This window comes from Hypanus sabinus, chromosome 18, assembly GCF_030144855.1.
Source record: "Hypanus sabinus isolate sHypSab1 chromosome 18, sHypSab1.hap1, whole genome shotgun sequence".
NCBI classification, from domain to species: Eukaryota; Metazoa; Chordata; class Chondrichthyes; order Myliobatiformes; family Dasyatidae; genus Hypanus; species Hypanus sabinus.
Genome location: NC_082723.1, coordinates 66,468,340 through 66,490,483, shown reverse-complemented (window position 1 = coordinate 66,490,483; position 22,144 = coordinate 66,468,340). Strand labels below are relative to the sequence as shown.

The window sequence follows — 22,144 nt, the reverse complement described above, 5'->3', positions numbered from 1 at the left end:
TCGTTGAGTGTGTGTCTTCAGGCTCCTGTCCCTCCTCCCTGATGGCAGAGGGGAAGAAGCTGTTCCGGAATCGTTGAGTGTGTGTCTTCAGGCTCCTGTACCTCCTCCCTGATGGCGGAGGGGTAGAAGCTGTTCCGGAATCGTTGAGTGTGTGTCTTCAGGCTCCTCCCTGATGGCGGAGGGGAAGAAGCTGTTCCGGAATCGTTGAGTGTGTGTCTTCAGGCTCCTGTACCTCCTCCCTGATGGCAGAGGGGAAGAAGCTGTTCCTGTATCGCTGAGTGTGTGTCTTCTGGCTCCTGTACCTCCTCCCTGATGGCAGAGGGGAAGAAGCTGTTCCTGAATCGCTGAGTGTGTGTCTTCAGGCTCCTGTACCTCCTCCCTGATGGCAGAGGGGAAGAAGCTGTTCCTGAATCACTGAGTGTGTGTCTCCAGGTTCCTGTACCTCCTCCCTGATGGTAACAGTGAGAAGAGGGCATGTCCAGGGTGATGGGGGGGCTTAATGGTGGACGGCACCTTTTTGAGGCATTGCCTTTTGAAGATGCCCATGATGTTGGGGACGGCCATGGTGGAGCTGGCTGAGTTTACAACTTTCTGCAGCTTTTTCTGATCCTGTGCAGTGCCTCTCCTCCGTACCAGACGGTGATGCAGCCAGTCAGAATGCTCTCTTCACTGCAATGAAAAATATCAACCTTGCCTCCACAGGCACTGCCTGACCTGTTGAGTTCCTCCAGCAGATCGCTGGTTGCTCCAGGATCTGGTATCCAACATCTCCAGCCTATCCAGTCGATCTGCCTTTGCTTCAGGAAACAGTTCTCGTATCAGCTGGGGTTCCACACACTCCAAATCAGGCAGACGTTTCTCTTGCAAGACTCACAGCGCTGAAGGAAATCAGTGGACTAGCTTGCCCTGCTGATTTCCTCCAGCATTGTTCAGTGTTGCTGCAGGAGCCAGCGCCCACACTCCCTCAAGTTCTCCAATCTTTCCCTTCCACTGCAGGGGGTTGTGAACACAGCTCAGCACCTCCCAGGAACCAGCCCCCTCTCCATCTCGATGCTTCTTGCTTCTCAGTTAAGCAGCCAACATAAGCAAAGATTCATCCTGCCCCACAGCTGGATCAACTAGAACAGACGTGAATCCTGCAACGTTACCTTTTGTGTTTATCTGCTGAAGCACATCTCCATCTTCCCTCTCAGCTGGATGCCCCGTGGAGAGTGTACTAACTGGTTACGTTACTGTCTGGTATGGGGGGGGGGGGGGGGGGGGAGGGCCACTGCACAGGATCAGAAAAAGCTGCAGAAAGTTGTAAACTCAGTCAGCTCACGGACAGGAGCCTCCCCAGCGTCCAGGACATCTTCAAGGAGCGATGCCTCAAAAAGGGGGCATCCATCATTAAGGGCCCCATCGCCCAGAACATGCCTTGTTCTCATTGTTACCTTCAGGGAGGAGGTACAGGAGCCTGAAGACACACACTCAGCGATTCGGGAACAGCTTCTTCCCCTCTGCCATCAGGGAGGAGGTACAGGAGCCTGAAGACACACACTCAGTGATTCAGGAACAGCTTCTTCCCCTCTGCCATCAGGGAGGAGGTACAGGAGCCTGAAGACACACACTCGATGATTCAGGAACAGCTTCTTCCCCTCTGCCATCAGGGAGGAGGTACAGGAGCCTGAAGACACACACTGGACGATTCAGGAACAGCTTCTTCCCCTCTGCCATCAGGGAGGAGGTACAGGAGCCTGAAGACACACACTCAATGATTCAGGAACAGCTTCTTCCCCTCTGCCATCAGGGAGGAGGTACAGGAGCCTGAAGACACACACTCAACGATTCAGGAACAGCTTCTTCCCCTCTGCCATCGGGGAGGAGGTACAGGAGCCTGAAGACACACACTCAACGATTCAGGAACAGCTTCTTCCCCTCTGCCATCGGGGAGGAGGTACAGGAGCCTGAAGACACACACTCAACGATTCAGGAACAGCTTCTTCCCCTCTGCCATCGGGGAGGAGGTACAGGAGCCTGAAGACACACACTTGACGATTCAGGAACAGCTTCTTCCCCTCTGCCATCAGGGAGGAGGTACAGGAGCCTGAAGACACACACTCAATGATTCAGGAACAGCTTCTTCCCCTCTGCCATCAGGGAGGAGGTACAGGAGCCTGAAGACACACACTCAACGATTCAGGAACAGCTTCTTCCCCTCTGCCATCGGGGAGGAGGTACAGGAGCCTGAAGACACACACTCAGTGATTCAGGAACAGCTTCTTCCCCTCTGCCATCAGGGAGGAGGTACAGGAGCCTGAAGACACACACTCAGTGATTCAGGAACAGCTTCTTCCCCTCTGCCATCAGGGAGGAGGTACAGGAGCCTGAAGACACACACTTGACGATTCAGTAACAGCTTCTTCCCCTCTGCCATCCAATTTCTGAATGGACATTGAACCCATGAACACTACCTCACTGCTTCTTTATTTCTATTTTTGCACTACTTGTTTAATTTAACAATTTTATATATATCACACTTGCTGTAATTATGTGCTGCAACGCACTGCCAAAACAAAACAACAAACTTCACAACAAATACCGCTGATATTCAACATGATTCTGTTTCTAATTCTGAACTGGCTTCCACCCACAGCCCGAAGACGTATGGGTTGGTAGGTCAATTGGTCACACGTGTGTAACTGAAGAGTGTGGGCTCATTGGCCATAAGAGCCTGTTGCTGCACCGTGTCTCTGAATAGATGGACACACAAGTAACCCTCCATCTAGCTAAGAGGCTCTTAAATGTCCCCAATGTATCTGCCTCTGCCACCACCCCAGCCACTCTCTGTGTAAAAACTTACCTCTGACATCCCCCAACTTTAAAATTATGCCCCCTAGATCACAGAAAGTACCACACTACAGTACAGTACAGGCAGGGAGATTATAATTGGTCATTTGGGTGTAATTGGACAGTGCGGGTTCCTTGGCGAGAAGGTCCTGTATCTCTAAATAAAAAAGGTCCTATAAGGAATTTGTACGACCCAGGGGGTGTATCTATCTGGAAAACACTGCCGGAGAGGGTGGTGCAGGCAGAGATGATCACATCTTAAAAGCAGCTGGATGTGAACTGGAATCATTGCAGCAGTCGGGTTACAGGCCGGGTCCCCAATGGACAGCATGCAAACTGCACTGAAGAACCTATTTCCCGGCTGTGACAAACTGCAACACATATTCAGTCCAGACCTGTTCTGAAGGTCAGCATCCTCGTTGCTTTCCTAACTGCGATCTTAACCGGCATGTTAATTTTTCACGATTCGTGAAGGAAGTCCATCCAGTCTTGCTGGATATCTGTATTCCCTAGACTGCTGCCAATTAAAGCAATTTAGAACAGGCCCTGTAGCAGTTTGGAAGGCAGAGTGAATGGGAACATGTTCACACAGCTCCTGGGCACAAGGTTATTGATCACAAGGTTTACAGAAAGAAAATTGCCAGTTAATTAATTGCAAACAGGATTAGTTTCTCTCCATCCATGTGAACAAAGTTAAGCCTGAAACATCTCTCAGGAAATCGGGCGGGGGTCAAGACATTTGGTGCCAGAGGTCTCCAAATCAAAACTCCAGAAGTCGAGGCCCGCTGGCTTTGCGAATCTCGGCAAGTCCGCTGGGCCCAGTGACTGTCCAGCTGAGTTCAAATCCGCTGGAGGCTGGAGGCCAAAGCAGATGGCCTGTCCTGGGGTTAATGGACAGTGTATGTGCGTGAGTGGCTGGGAGAAATGGAGACTAATTCATAGACTCATAAAAAAGTACAACACAGAAACAGGCCCTTCAGCCCATTTAGTCCATGCTGGACCATTTAAACTGAATACTCCCATCGACCTGTACCAGGTCCATAGCCCTCCATACCCCTACTATCCCTGTACCTATCCAAACTTTCACCCTTAACCCATAACCTCTAGTTCCAGACTCTGCCTGCTTGCATTGACCTTATCTATACCTCTCATCCCATGGGTGGTGGGGCGGAGATACACCTCGACCAAAGGAGGTGTGAGGAGCTCCTTCCCTCCACTAGCCTGCAGGTCACCCTTGGGCAAGGTGTAGCACCTGCTTAGAAATTCAGTCAGGGTCACGTGAAGCCATGGGAGCAGGTGGTGGACGGTCGTTTGAGCAGCCGGTGCAGATCACAAGTCCTGGTTATGTGACCACTGACACCAGGCAGACAATCTCTGAAGAGTATTGATAATGGCTGGGGTCACCTGTCTCGTAAAGACACTGCCCAGAAGAAGGCAATGGCAAACCACTTCTGTGGAAAAATTTGCCAAGAGCAGTCATGGTCATGGAAAAACCACGATCACCCACGTCACGCGGCACGGCACGTGATGATGATACCCCTTCATAATCTTGTATTCCTCTGTCAAATCTCTCCTCATTCAGGCAGCCTGTCTCAGATCAGAGCAGCACACTCTGCATCTTCATAAAGGCTCTCGTTTTCCCCTCCAGTTTCAATGCTATTTATTCTAATTGCTGGACTGGCACTTTTCCATAAAGAAATCAGGAACTAATTAACTACCAAATGCAGATTGTTTACAGAGAAGGGCTTTGTGGCAAGTCCAACATGAAATGCTGATGGGCTTGCTACACTCGAGAGCCAGCTCTGCGGTGAAGAGAGCTGAAATGAGACCCAATTAAGGATTGCGGTTTATCCAGGATTTTTCAATAAACATTTTTTTTTGCTCTCACAGTTGTTGCAATATTTATAGAGTCAAAGAGTTATAGAAAAGTACCTTCAGCCCATCTAGTCCATGCTGAACCATTTAAACTGCCTACTCCTATCGATGCGCACTGGGATCATAGCCCTCCGTACCCCTACCATTCATGTGCCTATCCAAACTTCTCTTAAACGTTGAAATCAAAGTCACATGTGCCACTTGTGCTGGCATCTCATCCCACACTCTCACCACCCTCTGAGCGAAGAAGTTTTCCCTCAAGCTCCCCTTTAACTTTTCACCTTTCACCCTTAACCCTTGACTCCTGGTTGTAGTCCCACCCAACCTCGGTGGAAAAAGCCTGCTTGCATTTACCCTATCCATACACCTCATAATTTTAAATACTTCTATAAAATCTCCTCTCGATCTTCTATGTTCTAAGGAATAAAGTCCTGACCTATTCAATCTTTCCTCCAGGCCGGGCAACATCCTTGCAAATTCATCTGCAGAGCTGGGGAATGCCAGCTGTGGTTGACCTATGATCCCAGCCTGACTTACCAGAACAACGAAGAGAGCAGGTGCGACAAATGCCCAGATGGTTCCTCTCTCGATCGACAACCAGCAGCTGCGGGAGAAACAGAGGCAAGCTGACCGCTGGGTGGATGAACGATTACAGCAGCCCCAGGTTGTGTGCTAACAACCCTCTGCAGGGAGACGGTGCAGGGGAGGTTCACCAGGATGACGCCTGGATTAGAGAGCACGACTGATGAGGAGAGGCTGCGTGAGCTCTTTGGAGGGAAGGGGGATGGGAGGCAGAGACTTTTCTCGAGGGCGGCAATGGTTAATACAAAGTGCTGTAATATTAAGGTGAGTGGGGGAAAGTGCAGGATCGGCTTTTCCACACCGAGTGGCGGGTGTGCAGACGACTGGTGGGTGAGTAGAGTGCATACATTAGTGGTGGAGACCCCTTTGATAGATACAAAGATGATAGCAAAACGAGGGGAAGGGTAGACTGATCTTGGCGTAGGTTAAAGGGTCAGCACAACATCGTCGGCTGAAGAGTTGTAATGTTGTGTGCACCGTGTCCTTACTTGAAGGGCAACATTAGTTAAAAGACTCCAGTGTTTCTGGCTCCACCACGACCCAGGCACCCACACTCCCCGTGTAAAAAAAACTACCCCTCATATCTCCTTTGAAATTACCTCCCTCTCGCCTTAAAAGCATGCCCTCCGGTATTAGACATTTCAACCCTGGGAAAAAGATACCTCCCTCCCCACCCCGTCTACTCTGTCTGTGCCTCTCATCATCTTATAAACCTCTATCAGATCTCCCCTCGGCCTCCGACACTCCAGAGAAAACATCCCAAGTTTGTCCAGCCTCTCCTGATAGCCCAAGCCCTCTAAACCAGGCGGCATTCCAGTAAACATAGAAACATAGAAAATAGGTGCAGGAGTAGGCCATTCGGCCCTTCGAGCACGCACCGCCATTCAGTATGATCATGGCTGATCATCCAACTCAGAACCCTGTACCTGCTTTCTCTCCATACCCCTGATCCCTTTAGCCACAAGGGCCATATCTAACTTCCTCTTAAATATAGCCAATGAACCGGCCTCAACTGTTTCCTGTGGCAGAGAATTCCACAGATTCACCACTCTCTGTGTGAAGAAGTTTTTCCTCATCTCGGTCCTAAAAGGCTTCCCATTTATCCTTAAACTGTGACCCCTCGTTCTGCACTTCCCCAACATTGGAAACAATCTTCCTGCATCTAGCCTGTCCAATCCCTTTAGAATTTTATACGTTTCAATAAGATCCCCCCTCAATCTTCTAAATTCCAGTGAGAATAAGCCTAGTCGATCCAGTCTTTCTTCATATGAAAGTCCTGCCATCCCAGGAATCAATCTGGTGAAATCTCTTGTACTCCCTCTCCAAAGCCTTGGCATCCTTCCTGGAGTAGGGTGACCAGATCTGTATGCAATACTCCAGGTGGTGGGTGTAAAGCTGCAATGTAACCTCCTGATGTTTGAACTCAAACAGAGGTACATTGTTTACCCAGAAAGTCAGGTGGTGGGTGTGTGGAATGCCCTCAGGGCTGGTGGTAGAAACAGACACATTAGAGGCATTTAAAGCACTCTTTGATAGGATAATTTAAAGACTCAGGGCTACAGGAGAGGGAAGAGCTGAATTGATCTTAGAATAGATTAAAGGGTTAGCACAACAGTGTGGGCTGAAGGGACTGCACTGTTCGCAATTAAGAGAAAATCTGCAGATGCTGGAAGTCCGAGCAACACACACAGAATGCTGGAGGAACTCAGCAGGCCAGGCAGCGTCTGGGAAAAGAGTGCAGCCGACGTTTGGGTCTGAAACCCTTCCGCAGGACTGGAGAGAAACACTGAGGAGTGGCCTGTACCGTTCTACGTTCTGACTCGGCCTGCTGAAGTCACGACGCCATTTCAAGCAGTTCTCTGCTTCTCACCCATGGCCCAAGTGTTTAAAAGACCCCTGTCCCTGCCGTGTTGCCCAGGCAGTCAGCTGTGGTGAGGGAATGCTGCCCTCTGAACACGGGAGCTGATTCAGGGGGACAGGAGGGAGAGAGTAGGGTGGGGGCTGCAGGACTAGAGCCCGTGGTATTACAAGAAAAAAACGAGCACTGATAGAGGATCAGCTGATTGGCAGGAGAGGCAAAGAGTGGAAACAAAAGGGGCCTTTTGGGGTTGGTTGCCGGTGACTAGCGGCATTCCAACAGGGATCTGTGTTGGGACTGATTATTTTTATATTATATGTCAATTGATGGCTTTGTGGCCAGGTTTCTAGGTGATACAAAGATAGGTGAAGTGGCAGGCTATTTGGCCCCTCTTCTGTTCCAACAGCCTTCACACACACTCCCCCCTTTCCCTTTCCACATCCATCCCTCCCTTCCACCCCCCTCTACAACCACGCCCTGTTACACAGGGTGAGAGTGGTCCAAAACACCAGGACAGGTCGCCCAAATCTGACTTCTGTTCCTCCGTCACATGATGGGAGACAAATGGAGCCAAGATCTGGGCCAGCAGGAAGCCTGAGGGGCAGACTAGCCTCCTCCTAGCCCTGGGAGAGGGACTACGCACATCTGGGGCACCACCAGGTGCAGTTACAGTTACTACCCCTCAACCATCAGGCTCCTGAACCAAAGGGGATAACTTCACCAACTTCACTCGCCCCATCATTGTAATGTTCCCACAACCTATAGACTCACTTTCAAGTTCTCTTCATCTCGTGTTCTCATTATTTATTGCTTTTCTCTGCATTTGCACGGTTTGTGTCTTTTGTGCGTCTTGTTGTGCTCTTCAGTTTTTTTTATTTTGTTGCGATACAGCCCACAATAGGCTCTACCAACCCCTTGAGCCATGCCACCCAGCAACCCCCGATTTCACCCTAGCCTAATCACAGGGCAATTTACAATGGCCAACTAACCGGCCAACCGGTACGTCTTTGGTCTGTGGGAGGAGACCCATGCAGACACGAGGAGAAGGTACAAACGTCTTTACAGGCAGTGTTGGGAACATGTGGTCTTTCATCGATTCTATTGTGTCTCTTAGTATTTACTGTGAATGCCCACAAGTAAATGAATCTCAGGGTTGTACATGGTGACGTGCATGTATTTGGATAAAAAATCTACTTTGAACTTCAGGAGCAGTCATCAATGAGACTCACGTGCTCTGGAGGAGGGAAATCTATGAACAGCAGAGTTTATTATCACTCATTGGAGCCTATTATCTGGATTCAGGTTTAATCGGTGTGGTATCACTGAAATATTTTGATTCAGTCCAGTTCCTTTTCTGTTCTGCAATCTGAACTGCAGTGAGCACACAGGGAGAAGAAGGTAATTAAGTTGCAGAGTTAGAATTCTCGACATGTCCTGCTCTTTGCCTGCAACCTTGACGAACTGAGAGAAGATCTGACGGCGCAGTGCAGGTCGAGAACCTTAACTTCATGTGAAGGGGACATTAAAAATTGATTGAGCTGCTGAGAAATATTTCATTGCTGATGTCATTGATGGGACATCTCCGTGATCCCCTATGCTACTGCAAGTGAATTCCAACAGCTTATTCAGCACAATCCTTATTAGACCACAAGGCCACAGGAGAAAAATTTGTCCATTCAGCCCATTGAGTCTGCTCCACCATTCCAAAGTGGCTGATTTATTATCCCTCTCAACCCCATTCTCCTGCCTTCTCCCTGACTAATCAAGAACCTATTAACCCCCAATGATTTGGCCTCCGCAGCTGTCTGTGGTAATGAATTCCACAGATTCGCCACCCTATGGTGAATCTCCTCACCTCTGTTCTAAGTGGACATCCCTCTATTCTGCGGTTCTGTTTCTGTGGCTCACCTACTATAGGAACCACCTTCCTACATCCACACTGTTTCGGGGCTTCAATATTTGACAGGTCTTAATGCGATAAAGATGGATTGGGTACTCAATCAGTGAACCCGGGTGAGCTACGTCTTCTCATGTTTCAGATTCCTGTTTGGGCTGCTGCTCAAAACACTTAAAAACACCAGCAAGTACTGGCCCAGAACCATCAAACGCTCCTCACATGTTAACCTTTTCACTCTGGGAATCATTCTCGTGAACCTCCTCTGGACCCTCTCCAATACCAACAAGTCTTTTCTTAGATAAGGGGCCCAAAACAGCTCACAATACTCCAAGTGTGCTCGGACCTATTAGTCACCTCGGTAACAGTAAGGAAGAGTAAGAAGGATTTAGAGCTGAGAATGGCAGTTACACAGGCTACACTGAGAGTTGACCCATAATCCTCATTATGATCCGAGTCTGTTGTTGTTTGTCATCTACATTAATGATTTGGGATCATAATGTGATAAAAATGGATCAGCAGATTTGCAGATCACACCAAGGTTGGGGACAGCGAGGAAGATTATCAAAGCTTTCAGTGGGATTATAAGGGACAGGGTATTCTGAGGAACAAGGAATTTATAATGGATTGGGTATATTGAGCCTGTTAGGGATAGTCAACATGGCTTGTTGAGTAGCAGGTGTCTAACTATAGAGTTTTTGAAGAGGTTACCGAGAAGGTTGATGGAGTAAACACAGTGGGTGTTCTCTACATGAACTTTAACAAGGCCTTTGATAAGACCCCGCATGGGAGACCGGTCCAGAACGTACAGTCACTTTGCATCCAGGATGAAGTAGTCAATCGGATTCAATGTTGGCTAGAGAGTGGTGGTAGATAGTTGTCTCTCTGACCGGAGGCCTGCGACTCGCAGAGTGCCTCAGGGATCGGTGCTGAGTCTGTTGTTGTTTGTCAACCATATCATTGATCTGGATAATAATGTGGTTAACCGGATCAGCAAATTTGTGGATAACACCAAGATGGGGGTGTAGTGGACAAAGAGGAAGACTTTCAGAGCCTGCAGTAGGATCTGGAGTGCTGGAAAAATAGGCTGAAAAATGGCAGATGGAATTTAATGCAGACAACAAGTGTGAGGTGTTTCACTTTGGTAGGACAAACTAGGGTAGGATTTACATAGTGAATAGTAGGGCACTGGCGAGTGTGGTAGAACAGAGAGATCTGGAAATACAGGTCCATAATTCCTTGAAAGATAGGGCTGTAAAGGTACATTGGCCTTCATAAATCAGAGTATATTGAGTACAGGAGTTGGGATGATATGTTGAAGTTGTATAAAACATTGGTGAGGCCCAATTTGGAGTATTCTGTGCAGTTCTGGTCACCTGCCTACAGGAAAGATGTAAATAAGGTTGAAAGAGCACAGAGAAAATTTACAAGGATGTTGCTGGGACTGGAAGACCTGAGTTGGAAGGAAAGATTGAACAGGTCAGGACTTTGTTCCTTGGAATGTAGAAGATTGAAGGGAGATTTGATAGAGGTATACAGAATTATGAGGGGTGCAGATGGGGTAAACACAAGAGACTCTGCAGATATTGGAAGTCCAGAGCAAAACACACAAAGTGCTGCAGGAACTCAACAGGTCAAGCAGCATTTATGGAAATGAATAAAGAATCGACGTTTCAAGCTAAAACTCTTCTACAGAACTGGAAACAAAGGTGGGAGAAGCCAAAATAAGAGGGTTTGGGGAGGGAAAGCAGTTTGTGCTTACTCTCTTTGAGTGTGTGGGTTTCCTCCGGGTGCCCTGGTTTCCACCCAGATTCCATTAATTGGTCACAGGTGTGAAATTGGGTGGCGTGGGTTAGTTGGGCCGGAAGGGCTTGTTACTATGCTGTATCTCGAAATAAAAACTAAAAGTTTGCACCGTTCCAATGGGATAACCCTCTGACACACCCTACCCCCTGTGGTGGAGATCCCAGGACAACCACAACCAATCAAAAGCAGGGACTCCAGCAATACTCACTTGTCCACTTTGCCATAGCTGTCGAAAGCAGAGGTAACGGACACAACGCAGATCACCAAGGGAGAGCCTAAACGAAGAGGCAGAGAGTCAGCGCCCACGCAGAGCAGCTACACTACACACTCACCTCGTCCCCTCCCCAGTGAGGTGGCTGGCTGTTTCTGAGACCCCCGTGGCACCGGAGACCGCCACCCGGATTCCAAACTCCAGCACGGCACGAACAGGGCGCCGCACAGTTGGGGATATTGCCACGGTTGGGCTGAACCTCACTGTCAGCGGAGAACAAGGAGGGAGCATCCCCCCACGTCCAAACCCCTCACTATTGCCAACCTGGTGTACACTCGTGACCAACATCTGAAGACCAGAAGGGAGCCTTCCCTCCCCCCACCCACCCACACACTTCCGAGTCCCCCACCGTAGTCATCCTGATGTATGCTTCGACAGATCCTTGGAGATGAGGCAAGAGTATTCCCCTGAGACCCACTCACAGTCTCCCTGGTGCACGCTCGCTCGTGACCCTCCCACTGTCACCCTGGTGCACGCTCGCTCATGACCCTCCCACTGTCACCCTGGTGCACGCTCACTTGTGACCCTCCCACTGTCGCCCTGGTGCATGTTCACTCGTGACCCTCCCACTGTCTCCCTTGTACACGCTCACTCATGACTCTCTCACTGTCTCCCTGGTGCACGCTCACTCGTGACTCTCTCACTGTCTCCCTGGTGCACGCTCGCTCGTGACCCTCTCACTGTCTTCCTGGTGCACGCTCACTCGTGACCCTCCCACTGTCTCCCTGGTGCACGCTCACTCGTGACTCTCTCACTGTCTCCCTGGTGCACGCTCACTCGTGACTCTCTCACTGTCTCCCTGGTGCACACTCGCTCGTGACCCTCCCACTGTCTCCCTGGTGCACGCTCACTCGTGACCCTCCCACTGTCTCCCTGGTGTTCACTTGTGACCCTCCACTGTCTCCCTGTGCACGCTCACTTGTGACTCTCTCACTGTCGCCCTGGTGCACGTTCACTCGTGACCCTCCCACTGTCTCCCTTGTACACGCTCACTCATGACTCTCTCACTGTCTCCCTGGTGCACGCTCACTCGTGACTCTCTCACTGTCTCCCTGGTGCACGCTCGCTCGTGACCCTCTCACTGTCTTCCTGGTGCACGCTCACTCGTGACCCTCCCACTGTCTCCCTGGTGCACGCTCACTCGTGACTCTCTCACTGTCTCCCTGGTGCACGCTCACTCGTGACTCTCTCACTGTCTCCCTGGTGCACACTCGCTCGTGACCCTCCCACTGTCTCCCTGGTGCACGCTCACTCGTGACCCTCCCACTGTCTCCCTGGTGTTCACTTGTGACCCTCCACTGTCTCCCTGTGCACGCTCACTTGTGACTCTCTCACTGTCACCCTGGTGCACGCTCACTCATGACCCTCCCACTGTCTCCCTGGTGCACGCTCACTCGTGACTCTCACTGTCACCCTGGTGCACGCTCGCTCGTGACCCTCCCACTGTCTCCCTGGTGCATGCTCACTCGTGACCCTCCCACTGTCTCCCTGGTGCACGCTCACTCGTGACACTCCCACTGTCTCCCTGGTGCACGTTCACGTGTCCCTCCCACTGTCTCCCTGCTGCACGTTCACTCGTGACCCTCCCACTGTCTCCCTGGTGCACATTCACTCGTGACCCTCCCACTGTCTCCCTGGTGCACGTTCACTTGTGACCCTCCCACTGTCTCCCTGGTGCACGTTCACTCCTGACCCTCCCACTGTCTCCCTGGTGCACGTTCACTCGTGAACCTCTTACTGTTGCCCTGGTGTCCTCACACTCTGTGTAAGGTAGGTGTCTCTCCACCTTTGTGTAGGTGTGAATTCACAGACAGTGCCTGACACAGCGGACTGGACTGTGCCCTCACTGTGTCTGTCCCGACACCCCCTGCTTACGCGCCACCCCGTCTGGCTCTGCTGCCAGCGACTCACCACCTGTGACCCGCGGGTGACTCACCCCAGCCGATGCCATAGTAGTAGAAGTGCTTGCTCTCCTCTGAGCCAAAGACTTTGATGACCATGTTGTAGAGGTGAAGGCCCTCAACTAACATCCAGGAGAAGGCACTCAGGAAGAAGAAATGGAGGAGGATGGCCAGGACCTTGCACGGGTACTGTTCAGGCAGAGAGGGTTTATCAGTATTGACGTTACGTTCCACACCACCCTTCCTTCCTGGGAGGTGGTGCGGTGGCATAGCTTTACAGAGCCAGCAATCAATGACAGGGGTTCAATTCCCGGCAGTGGCTGTGAGGAGCTTGTATGTTCTCCCCGTGACTGTGTGCGTTTCCTCCGGGTGCTCCGGTTTCCTCCCCAGTCCAAAGACGTACCGGTTGGATTAGTGAGTTGTGGACATGCTGTTTTTAGATTAAGGTTAGTCAGAGAGTTCCTTCAGCTTCTTATAGCCAGGGGTGGTGCTGGGGTTAATCTCCCACCTCCTATTAAATGCCCCCAATAGCACGTGTCTCAAATAGCTTTCGACAACCAAGTCCAGCTCCTGGCCTTCACGTGTGTCTTCGCTACTCAACCTGGCGGAACCGTTTCTACTTACAAAGGCGGGTTACTGCTGCCTTGGAACTAGTTGCTTTGGACAGATGTTCAGATTGAGATTAGTCAGAGAGTGGTGAGTCTGTGGAATTCATTGCCACAGGTGGCTGTGGAGACCAAGTCATTGGGTATATTTAAAGTGGAGTTTGATAGGCTTTTGATCAGGTTACAGGGAGAAGGCAGGAGAATGGGGTTGAGAGGGGTAATAAATCAGCCATGATGGAATGACTTGATGGGCCAAATGGTCTTATGGACATGCTGGGGCTAGAAGCATGGTGACACTTGTGGGCTGCCCCCAGCACATTCTCTGACTGTGCTGATTGTTAACGCTGACAACACATTTCACTGTTTTTATGCTTCACTGTAAACCAAAGTTCAAACTACATTTATCATCAAAATATGTATACTGTATACAACCTTGAGATTCGTCTTCTTGCAGCAAGTCACAAAATAAAGAAACACAATTTAAAAACCCCCACACAACACAGATTGTCATACACCCAATGTGTGAAAACAAAAGAACAAATCATGTAGAAAGTGAGCACCCAGCCACAGAAACAGTTCCACGCTGAGGTGGGTGAATCCAGTTCAGGGACCCAGTCCTGCAGGCCTCGGTCATGGAGCCTTTAACTTTCCTGTAATACCATGGGTTTTTAACTTGGTAAGCAGCTTCATGTGTGGTACCTTGTCAAAGGCCTTCTGAAAATCCAAGTATACAACATCTTTATCCCCTTTATCTATCCTACTTGTGATCTCCTCAAAGAATTACAACAGGTTCATTAGGCAAGATTTTCCTTTAAAGAAACTGTACTGACTTTGTCTTATCTTGTCCTGTCTCACCAAATTCTCCATAACCTCATCCTTAACATCTGACTCCAACATCTTCCCAGCCACTGAGGTCACAGTAACTGGTCTATAATTTCCTTTCTGCTGCCTCCCTTCTTTCTTAAAGAGTGGAGTAACATTTGCAATCTTCCAGTCCTCCAGAACCATACCAGATCCAATGATTCTTGAAAGATCATTACTAGTGCCTCCACAATCTCTACCACTACCTCTTTCAGCACCCTTGGGTGAAGTTCTTCTGGTCTGGGTGACTTATGTACCTTTAGGTCTTTCAGCTTCCTGAGCACCTTCTCCTTTATAATAGTAACAGCACTCACTTCTCTTCCTCACACTCTTCAACACCTGGCACACTACTATTGTCTTCTGTAGTAAAGACTGAAGTAAAATATTAACTTGCCTCAACTGCTAGCTCCTTGTCCCCAATTATTAATTCTCTGGCCTTATTTTCTAACGGTCCTATATCCACTCTCATTTCTCTTTTATTTTATATACTTGAAAAAGCTTTTTCTATCCACCTTGATATTGTTTGCTAGCATGCTTTCATATTTTATCTTTTCCCACCTATTGATTCTTTTAACAACACACACAAAATGCTGGTGGAACACAGCAGGCCAGACAGCAACTATAGGGAGAAGCGTTGTCGACGTTTCAGGCCGAGACCCTTCGAGGGAGACCATCAGGACGAAGGGTCTCAGCCCGAAACGTCGACAGCGCTTCTCCCTATAGATGCTGCCCAGCCTGCTGTGTTCTACCAGCATTTTGTGTGTTGTTGTTTGAATTTCCAGCATCTGCAGATTTCCTCTTGTTTGCTATTGATTCTTTTAGTTGATTTCTGTAAGGTTTTTTTTAAAAAGCTTCACAATCCTCTGTCTTTCCACTAATTTTTGCTTTGTTGTATGCCCTCTCTTTTGTTTTGACATCAGTTTTGACTTCCCTTTTCAGCCACGGTTGTACTATTTTACCAATTGAGTATTTCTTTGTTTTTGGAATACATCTATCCTGCACCTTCCCCACTTTTCCCCAAAAACTCAAGCCATTGCTGCTCTGCTGCCTCTTATACCGTGGTAATTTCCCTTACTCCACTGAAGTACCGCTACGTCAGACTTTACTCTCTCCTTATCAAATTTCAAGTTGTTCAATCATACTGTGATCACTGACTCCTAAGGGTTCCTTTACCTTAAGCTCCCTAATCACCTCTAGTTTGTTACATGATACCCAGTCCAATATAACTGATTCCCTAGTAGGCTCAATGACAAACTGCTCTCAAAATCCAACTCGTAGGCATTCAACAAACTCACTCTCAAGACCCATTATCAACCTGATTTTCCCAATCTACCTTCATGTTAAAATTTCCGATGACTATCACAACAGTGCCTTATGACCTGCCTTGTCTATTTCCTATTGTAATCTGTAGTCCACATCCCAGCTACTGTTTGCAGGCCTGTATATAACTGTAATCAGGGTCTTTTGACCCTTGTAGTTTCTTAACTCAACCCACAAGGATTTAACATCTTCTATGTCACATCTTTCTAATGATTTGATGCCAGTCTTTACCAGCAGGGCTATGCCACCCCCTCTGCCTACCTTCCTATCCCTCCAATATAATGCGTAACCTTGGAGGTACTGAAGAGATTGTGGAGGCATTAGTGATGATCTTCCAAATGCCTCTAGATTCTGGAATGGTTCCAGGAGACTGGAAAATTGCAAATGTCACTCCACTCTTCAAGAAGGGAGAGGGGCAGAAGTAAGGAAATTAGAGGCCAGTTAGCCTGACCTCAGTGGTTGAGGAGATGATGGAGTTAATTGTTAAGGATGTGGAGTCGGAGAGCTTGAAGCCACAGAATAAAAAAGGCCTAGTGTGGTTTCCTCAAGGGAAAATCTTGCCTGACAAATCTGTTAGAATTCTTCGAAGAAATTACAAGCAAGATAGACAAAGGAGAATCGGTTGATGTGCACTTGGATTTTCAGAAAATCTTTGACAAGGTGCCACACAGGAGGCTGCTTAACAAGCTACGAGCCCATGCTATTACAGGAAAGATTCTAGCATGGATAAAGCAGTGGCTGATTGGCAGGAGGCAAAGAGCTGGAATAAAGGGAGCTTCTTCTGGTTGGCTGCTGGTGTTCCACAAGGGCCTGTGATGGGTCCAATTCTTTTTCCGTTATAGGTCAATGATTCGGATGATGGAATTACTGGCTTTGTTGTGAAGTTTGCAGACGATACAAAAATAGGTGGAGGGACAGATGATTTTGAGGAAGTAGAGAAGCTACAGAAGGATGGACAGAGTAGGAGAATGGGCAAAGTGGCAGAAGTGTCAGGAAGTGTATGGTCATGCAATCTGGTAGGCGAAATGAAAGGTGGACTGTTTTCTAAACAGAGAGAAAATACAAAAAAAGGAGGTGCAAAGGGACTTGGGAAAATTCAGAAGAACGAGGAGTGACCTCATTGAAACCTATTGAATGGTGAGAGGCCTTGATAGAGTGGATGCAGAGAGGATGTTTCCTATGGTGGGAGAACTGCTGGACGCGGTCTCAGAATAGAGGGGCATCCATTTAGAATGGAGATGAGGAAGCATTTCTTTAGTCTGTGGAATTCATTGACATTGACATAGCTCAGCTGCGGAGGTCAAGTTTGTATGTATACTTAAGGCAGTGGTTCATAAGATTCTTGATTAGTCAGGGCACGAAGGGATACGGGGAGAAGGCTGGAGAATGAAGCTGAGATGAAAAATGGATCAGCCATGACGAAGTGGCAGAACAGACACAACGGGCCTAATTCTGCTGCTATGTATTATATCACCTCATAAACTGTCTCTTTAAAGGCTGATGGTGTGGGCAGTGACCAGAGGCCATTCACACCAGCTCATACCATCTCATTGATCATTCAGCAGAACAATGGACTCAGCATCTGTCTGTGTACACGTATATTTCGCTTGATTGTATTACTGATATCGTTTTTTTGTGTGTGTCAGGACTAGGCCTCAAACCGCGGTGTCGCCTGTTTGCAGCTGCCAGGAGAGGGGCTTCAGAACGGGCATGCTCCTCCGGGGTTGGGGTGGTGCAGAGCACAGACTGGAGCCGGGGCAGACCCACCCCCCACCCCCGTGCTCACTCAGCAGGAGACAAGCTCTGTTGTGGTCGTCTGCAGATTCTGGCAATGTTGGATGGTTTGAGTTTGGTCTCTTTCATTGAGGGGGCTTTATCGTTCTGTCTGATGTGTGCTCCGTGTGTGACTGTTGGTACTGTGTTTTGCACCTTGACCCCAGAGTGACACTGTCTCGTTTTGTTGTATACATGAGTATTCATGTATGGTTGAATGACAGTCAAACTTGAATTGAATTGAATTGAATAAACTGCTTCATCAAAGGCTGACAGTGTTGGCTGTGACCAGAGGCCATCTCCACACTGTCACCATTCAGACCCAACTCATACTTCCATATCAAACATACTCCACATCCAGGGGAGGGGGGTGAGAGACAGAGAGAGAACATGAGAGTGTGTGTGAGAGAAAGTGTTTGTGTGTGTGTGTGAAAGACAGCATGTGTGAGTGTGTTTGTGTGTGTGAGAGACAGCGTGTGTTAGTGCTTGTATGTGTAAGACAGAGTGTGTGTGACAGAGAGAGAGTGTGTGTGTGACAGAGAGAGTGTGTGTGTGACAGAGAGAGTGTGTGTGAGAAAGAGTGTGTGTGTGAGAGAAGGTGTGTGTGTGTGAGAGAGAGAGAGTGTGTGTGACAGAGAGAGTGTGTGTGAGACAGAGAGAGAGAGTGTGTGTGACAGAGAGAGAGTGTGTGTGTGACAGAGAGAGTGTGTGTGAGACAGAGAGAGAGTGTGTGTGAGAGAGAGAGAGTGTGTGTGAGAAAGAGTGTGTGTGTGAAAGAAGGTGTGTGTGTGTGAGAGAGAGAGTGTGTGTGACAGACAGAGAGAGTGTGTGTGTGACAGAGAGAGAGTGTGTGTGACAGAGAGAGTGTGTGTGAGAAAGAATGTGTGTGTGAGAGGTGTGTGTGTGTGAGAGTGTGTGTGTGTGTGAGAGAGAGAGAGTGTGTGTGACAGAGAGAGTGTGTGTGAGACAGAGAGAGAGAGTGTGTGTGACAGAGAGTGTGTGAGACAGAGAGAGAGTGTGTGTGACAGAGAGAGTGTGTGTGAGACAGAGAGAGTGTGTGTGTGTGAGAGAGAGAGTGTGTGTGACAGAGAGAGTGTGTGTGTGACAGAGAGAGAGTGTGTGTGTGACAGAGAGAGAGTGTGTGTGTGAAAGAAGGTGTGTGTGTGTGTGAGAGAGAGAGTGTGTGTGACAGAGAGAGTGTGTGTGTGTGACAGAGAGAGTGTGTGTGAGACAGAGAGAGTGTGTGTGTGTGTGAGAGAGAGAGTGTGTGTGACAGAGAGAGTGTGTGTGACAGAGAGAGAGTGTGTGTGTGACAGAGAGTGTGTGTGAGAAAGAGTGTGTGTGTGAAAGAAGGTGTGTGTGTGTGTGTGAGAGAGAGAGTGTGTGTGACAGAGAGAGAGTGTGTGTGTGACAGAGAGAGTGTGTGTGAGACAGAGAGAGAGTGTGTGTGTGAGAGAGAGTGTGTGAGAAAGAGTGTGTGTGTGAAAGAAGGTGTGTGTGTGTGTGTGAGAGAGTGTGTGTGTGAGAGAAGGTGTGTGTGTGTGTGAGACAGAGAGAGAGTGTGTGTGACAGAGAGAGTGTGTGTGTGTGACAGAGAGAGTGTGTGTGAGACAGAGAGAAGGTGTGTGTATGTGAGACAGAGAGAGTGTGTGTGAGACAGAGAGAGAGTGTGTGTGTGACAGAGAGAGAGTGTGTGTGTGACAGAGAGAGTGTGTGTGAGACAGAGAGAGAGTGTGTGTGTGACAGAGAGAGAGTGTGTGTGTGACAGAGAGAGTGTGTGTGAGACAGAGAGAAGGTGTGTGTATGTGAGACAGAGAGAGTGTGTGTGAGACAGAGAGAGAGTGTGTGTGTGACAGAAAGAGTGTGTGTGTGTGACAGAGAGAGTGTGTGTGAGACAGAGAGAAGGTGTGTGTATGTGAGACAGAGTGTGTGTGAGACAGAGAGAGAGTGTGTGTGTGTGACAGAGAGTGTGTGTGAGACAGAGAGAAGGTGTGTGTATGTGAGACAGAGAGAGTGTGTGTGAGACAGAGAGAGAGTGTGTGAGAAAGAGTGTGTGTGTGAGAAAGATGCTCCCAATAATCTTAAAGAGGATACCAGAGTTTTGTTCGGATATATAAAGTCAGGCAAGATTGGATATTCGGCCACTGGAAAACATTGCTGGAGAAGTGAGGGAGGTAGAAGAAAAGGAAATTATAGACAAATTAGTCTGACCTCAGTGGTTGGGAAGGATTGTTAAGGATGTGATTCGAGGAACTTGGAGGCACATGATAAAATAGGCCGCAGTCAGCATGATTTCCTCAAGGGAAAATCTTGCCTGACAAATCTGTTTGAAGAAATAACAAGCAGGATAGACAAAAGAGAATCAATTGATATTGTGTACTTGGACTTTCAGAAGCCTTTGACAAGGCACCACACATGAGGCTGCTTACCAAGCTACGAGCCCGTGGTATTACAGGGAAGATTCTAGAATAGATAAAGCAGTGGCTAACTGGCAGGAGGCAAAGAACGGGAACGAAGGAAGCCTTTTCTGATTGGCTGCCGGTGTTCAGCAGGAGTCAATGCTGGGACCACTTCTTTTTATGTTAAATGTTAATGATATGGATCATTTTGATGTCCAAGTTTGCGGATGAATTGAAGATAGGTGGAGCCGCAGGTAGTTTTGAGGAAGTAGACAGGCTGCAGAAGGAGCTGGACAGATCAGGAGCAAAGTAGAGGCAAATAGAATACGGAGTCGGGAAGTATGTGGCCGTGCATTTTGGTAGAAGAAATAAAAGCATAGACGGTTCTCTAAATGGAGAGAAAATTCAGAAATGGAGGTGCAAAGGGCCTTGAGAGTCCTTGGGCAGGATTCCCTGAGGGTTAATTACAGGTTGAGTGGTGGTGAGGAAGGCAAATGGAATGTTAGCGTTTGCTTCAAGAGGGCTAGAATATAAAAAGAAGAGTGTAAAGTTGTGGCTTTATGAAGCACTGGTGAGGCCTCACTGAGTATTGTGCGCAGCTTCCAAGGACGTGCTGATATTTGAGGTCCAGAGGAGGTTCATAAGTGTGGTTCTGGGGATGAAAGGGTTAATGGATGAGGAGCAGTTGATGGCTCTGGGGCTGTACTCATTGGAGTTTAGAAGAAGAGGATCTAATTGAAGCCTATCAAATGTTGAAAGGTCTCAAAGTGGGTGTGGAGAGGATGTTTCCTATAGTGGGGGAGTCTAGGACCAGAGGGCACAGATAGAGTGGATGTGGAGAGGATGTTTCCTGTAGTGGGGGAGTCTAGGACCAGAGGACACAGATAGAGTGGATGTGGAGAGGATGTTTCCTATAGTGGGGGAGTCTAGGACCAGAGGACACAGATAGAGTGGATGTGGAGAGGATGTTTCCTGTAGTGGGGGAGTCTAGGACCAGAGGGCACAGATAGAGTGGATGTGGAGAGGATGTTTCCTATAGTGGGGGAGTCTAGGACGAGAGGAAGAAGGACACAGATAGAGTGGATGTGGAGAGGATGTTTCCTATAGTGGGGGAGTCTAGGACCAGAGGACACAGATAGAGTGGATGTGGAGAGGATGTTTCCTGTAGTGGGGGAGTCTAGGACCAGAGGACACAGATAGAGTGGATGTGGAGAGGATGTTTCCTATAGTGGGGGAGTCTAGGACCAGAGGACACAGATAGAGTGGATGTGGAGAGGATGTTTCCTATAGTGGGGGAGTCTAGGACCAGAGGACACAGATAGAGTGGATGTGGAGAGGATGTTTCCTGTAGTGGGGGAGTCTAGGACCAGAGGACACAGATAGAGTGGATGTGGAGAGGATGTTTCCTATAGTGGGGGAGTCTAGGACCAGAGGACACAGATAGAGTGGATGTGGAGAGGATGTTTCCTATAGTGGGGGAGTCTAGGACCAGAGGGCACAGATAGAGCGGATGTGGAGAGGATGTTTCCTATAGTGGGGGAGTCTAGGACCAGAGGGCACAGATAGAGTGGATGTAGTGAGAATGTTTCCTATAGTGGGGGAGTCTAGGACCAGAGGACACAGATAGAGTGGATGTGGAGAGGATGTTTCCTATAGTGGGGGAGTCTAGGACCAGACGACACAGATAGAGTGGATGTGGAGAGGAAGTTTCCTATAGTGGGGGAGTCTAAGACCAGAGGACACAGATAGAGTGGATGTGGAGAGGATGTTTCCTGTACTGGGGGAGTCTAGGACCAGAGGACACAGATAGAGTGGATGTGGAGAGGATGTTTCCTATAGTGGGGGAGTCTAGGACCAGAGGACATAGCTAGAGTGGATGTGGAGAGGATGTTTCCTGTGGTGGGGGAGTCTAGGACCAGAGGACACAGATAGAATGGATGTGGAGAGGATGTTTCCTATAGTGGGGGAGTCTAGGACCAGAGGACACAGATAAAGTGGATGTGGAGAGGATGTTTCCTATGGTGGGGCAGTCCAGGACCAGAGGACACAGATAGAGTGGATGTGGAGAGGATTTTTCCTGTGGTGGGGCAGTCTAGGACCAGAGGACACAGATAGAGTGGATGTGGAGAGGATGTTTCCTATAGTGGGGGAGTCTAGGACCAGAGGACAC

The 22,144-nt window shown here is 48.7% G+C and overlaps 1 protein-coding gene across 1 annotated transcript in view; it reads right to left on the bottom strand.

The window, feature by feature from the left end:
* The window catches only part of adgrd1 (adhesion G protein-coupled receptor D1), a 202,776-nt gene that overhangs the window by 50,172 nt on the left and 130,460 nt on the right, over window positions 1–22,144 (bottom strand). The window contains 3 exon segments of the mRNA XM_059993522.1: window positions 5,242–5,308; window positions 11,053–11,119; window positions 13,052–13,260. Coding sequence (XP_059849505.1) covers window positions 5,242–5,308; window positions 11,053–11,119; window positions 13,052–13,260 — 343 coding nt within the window.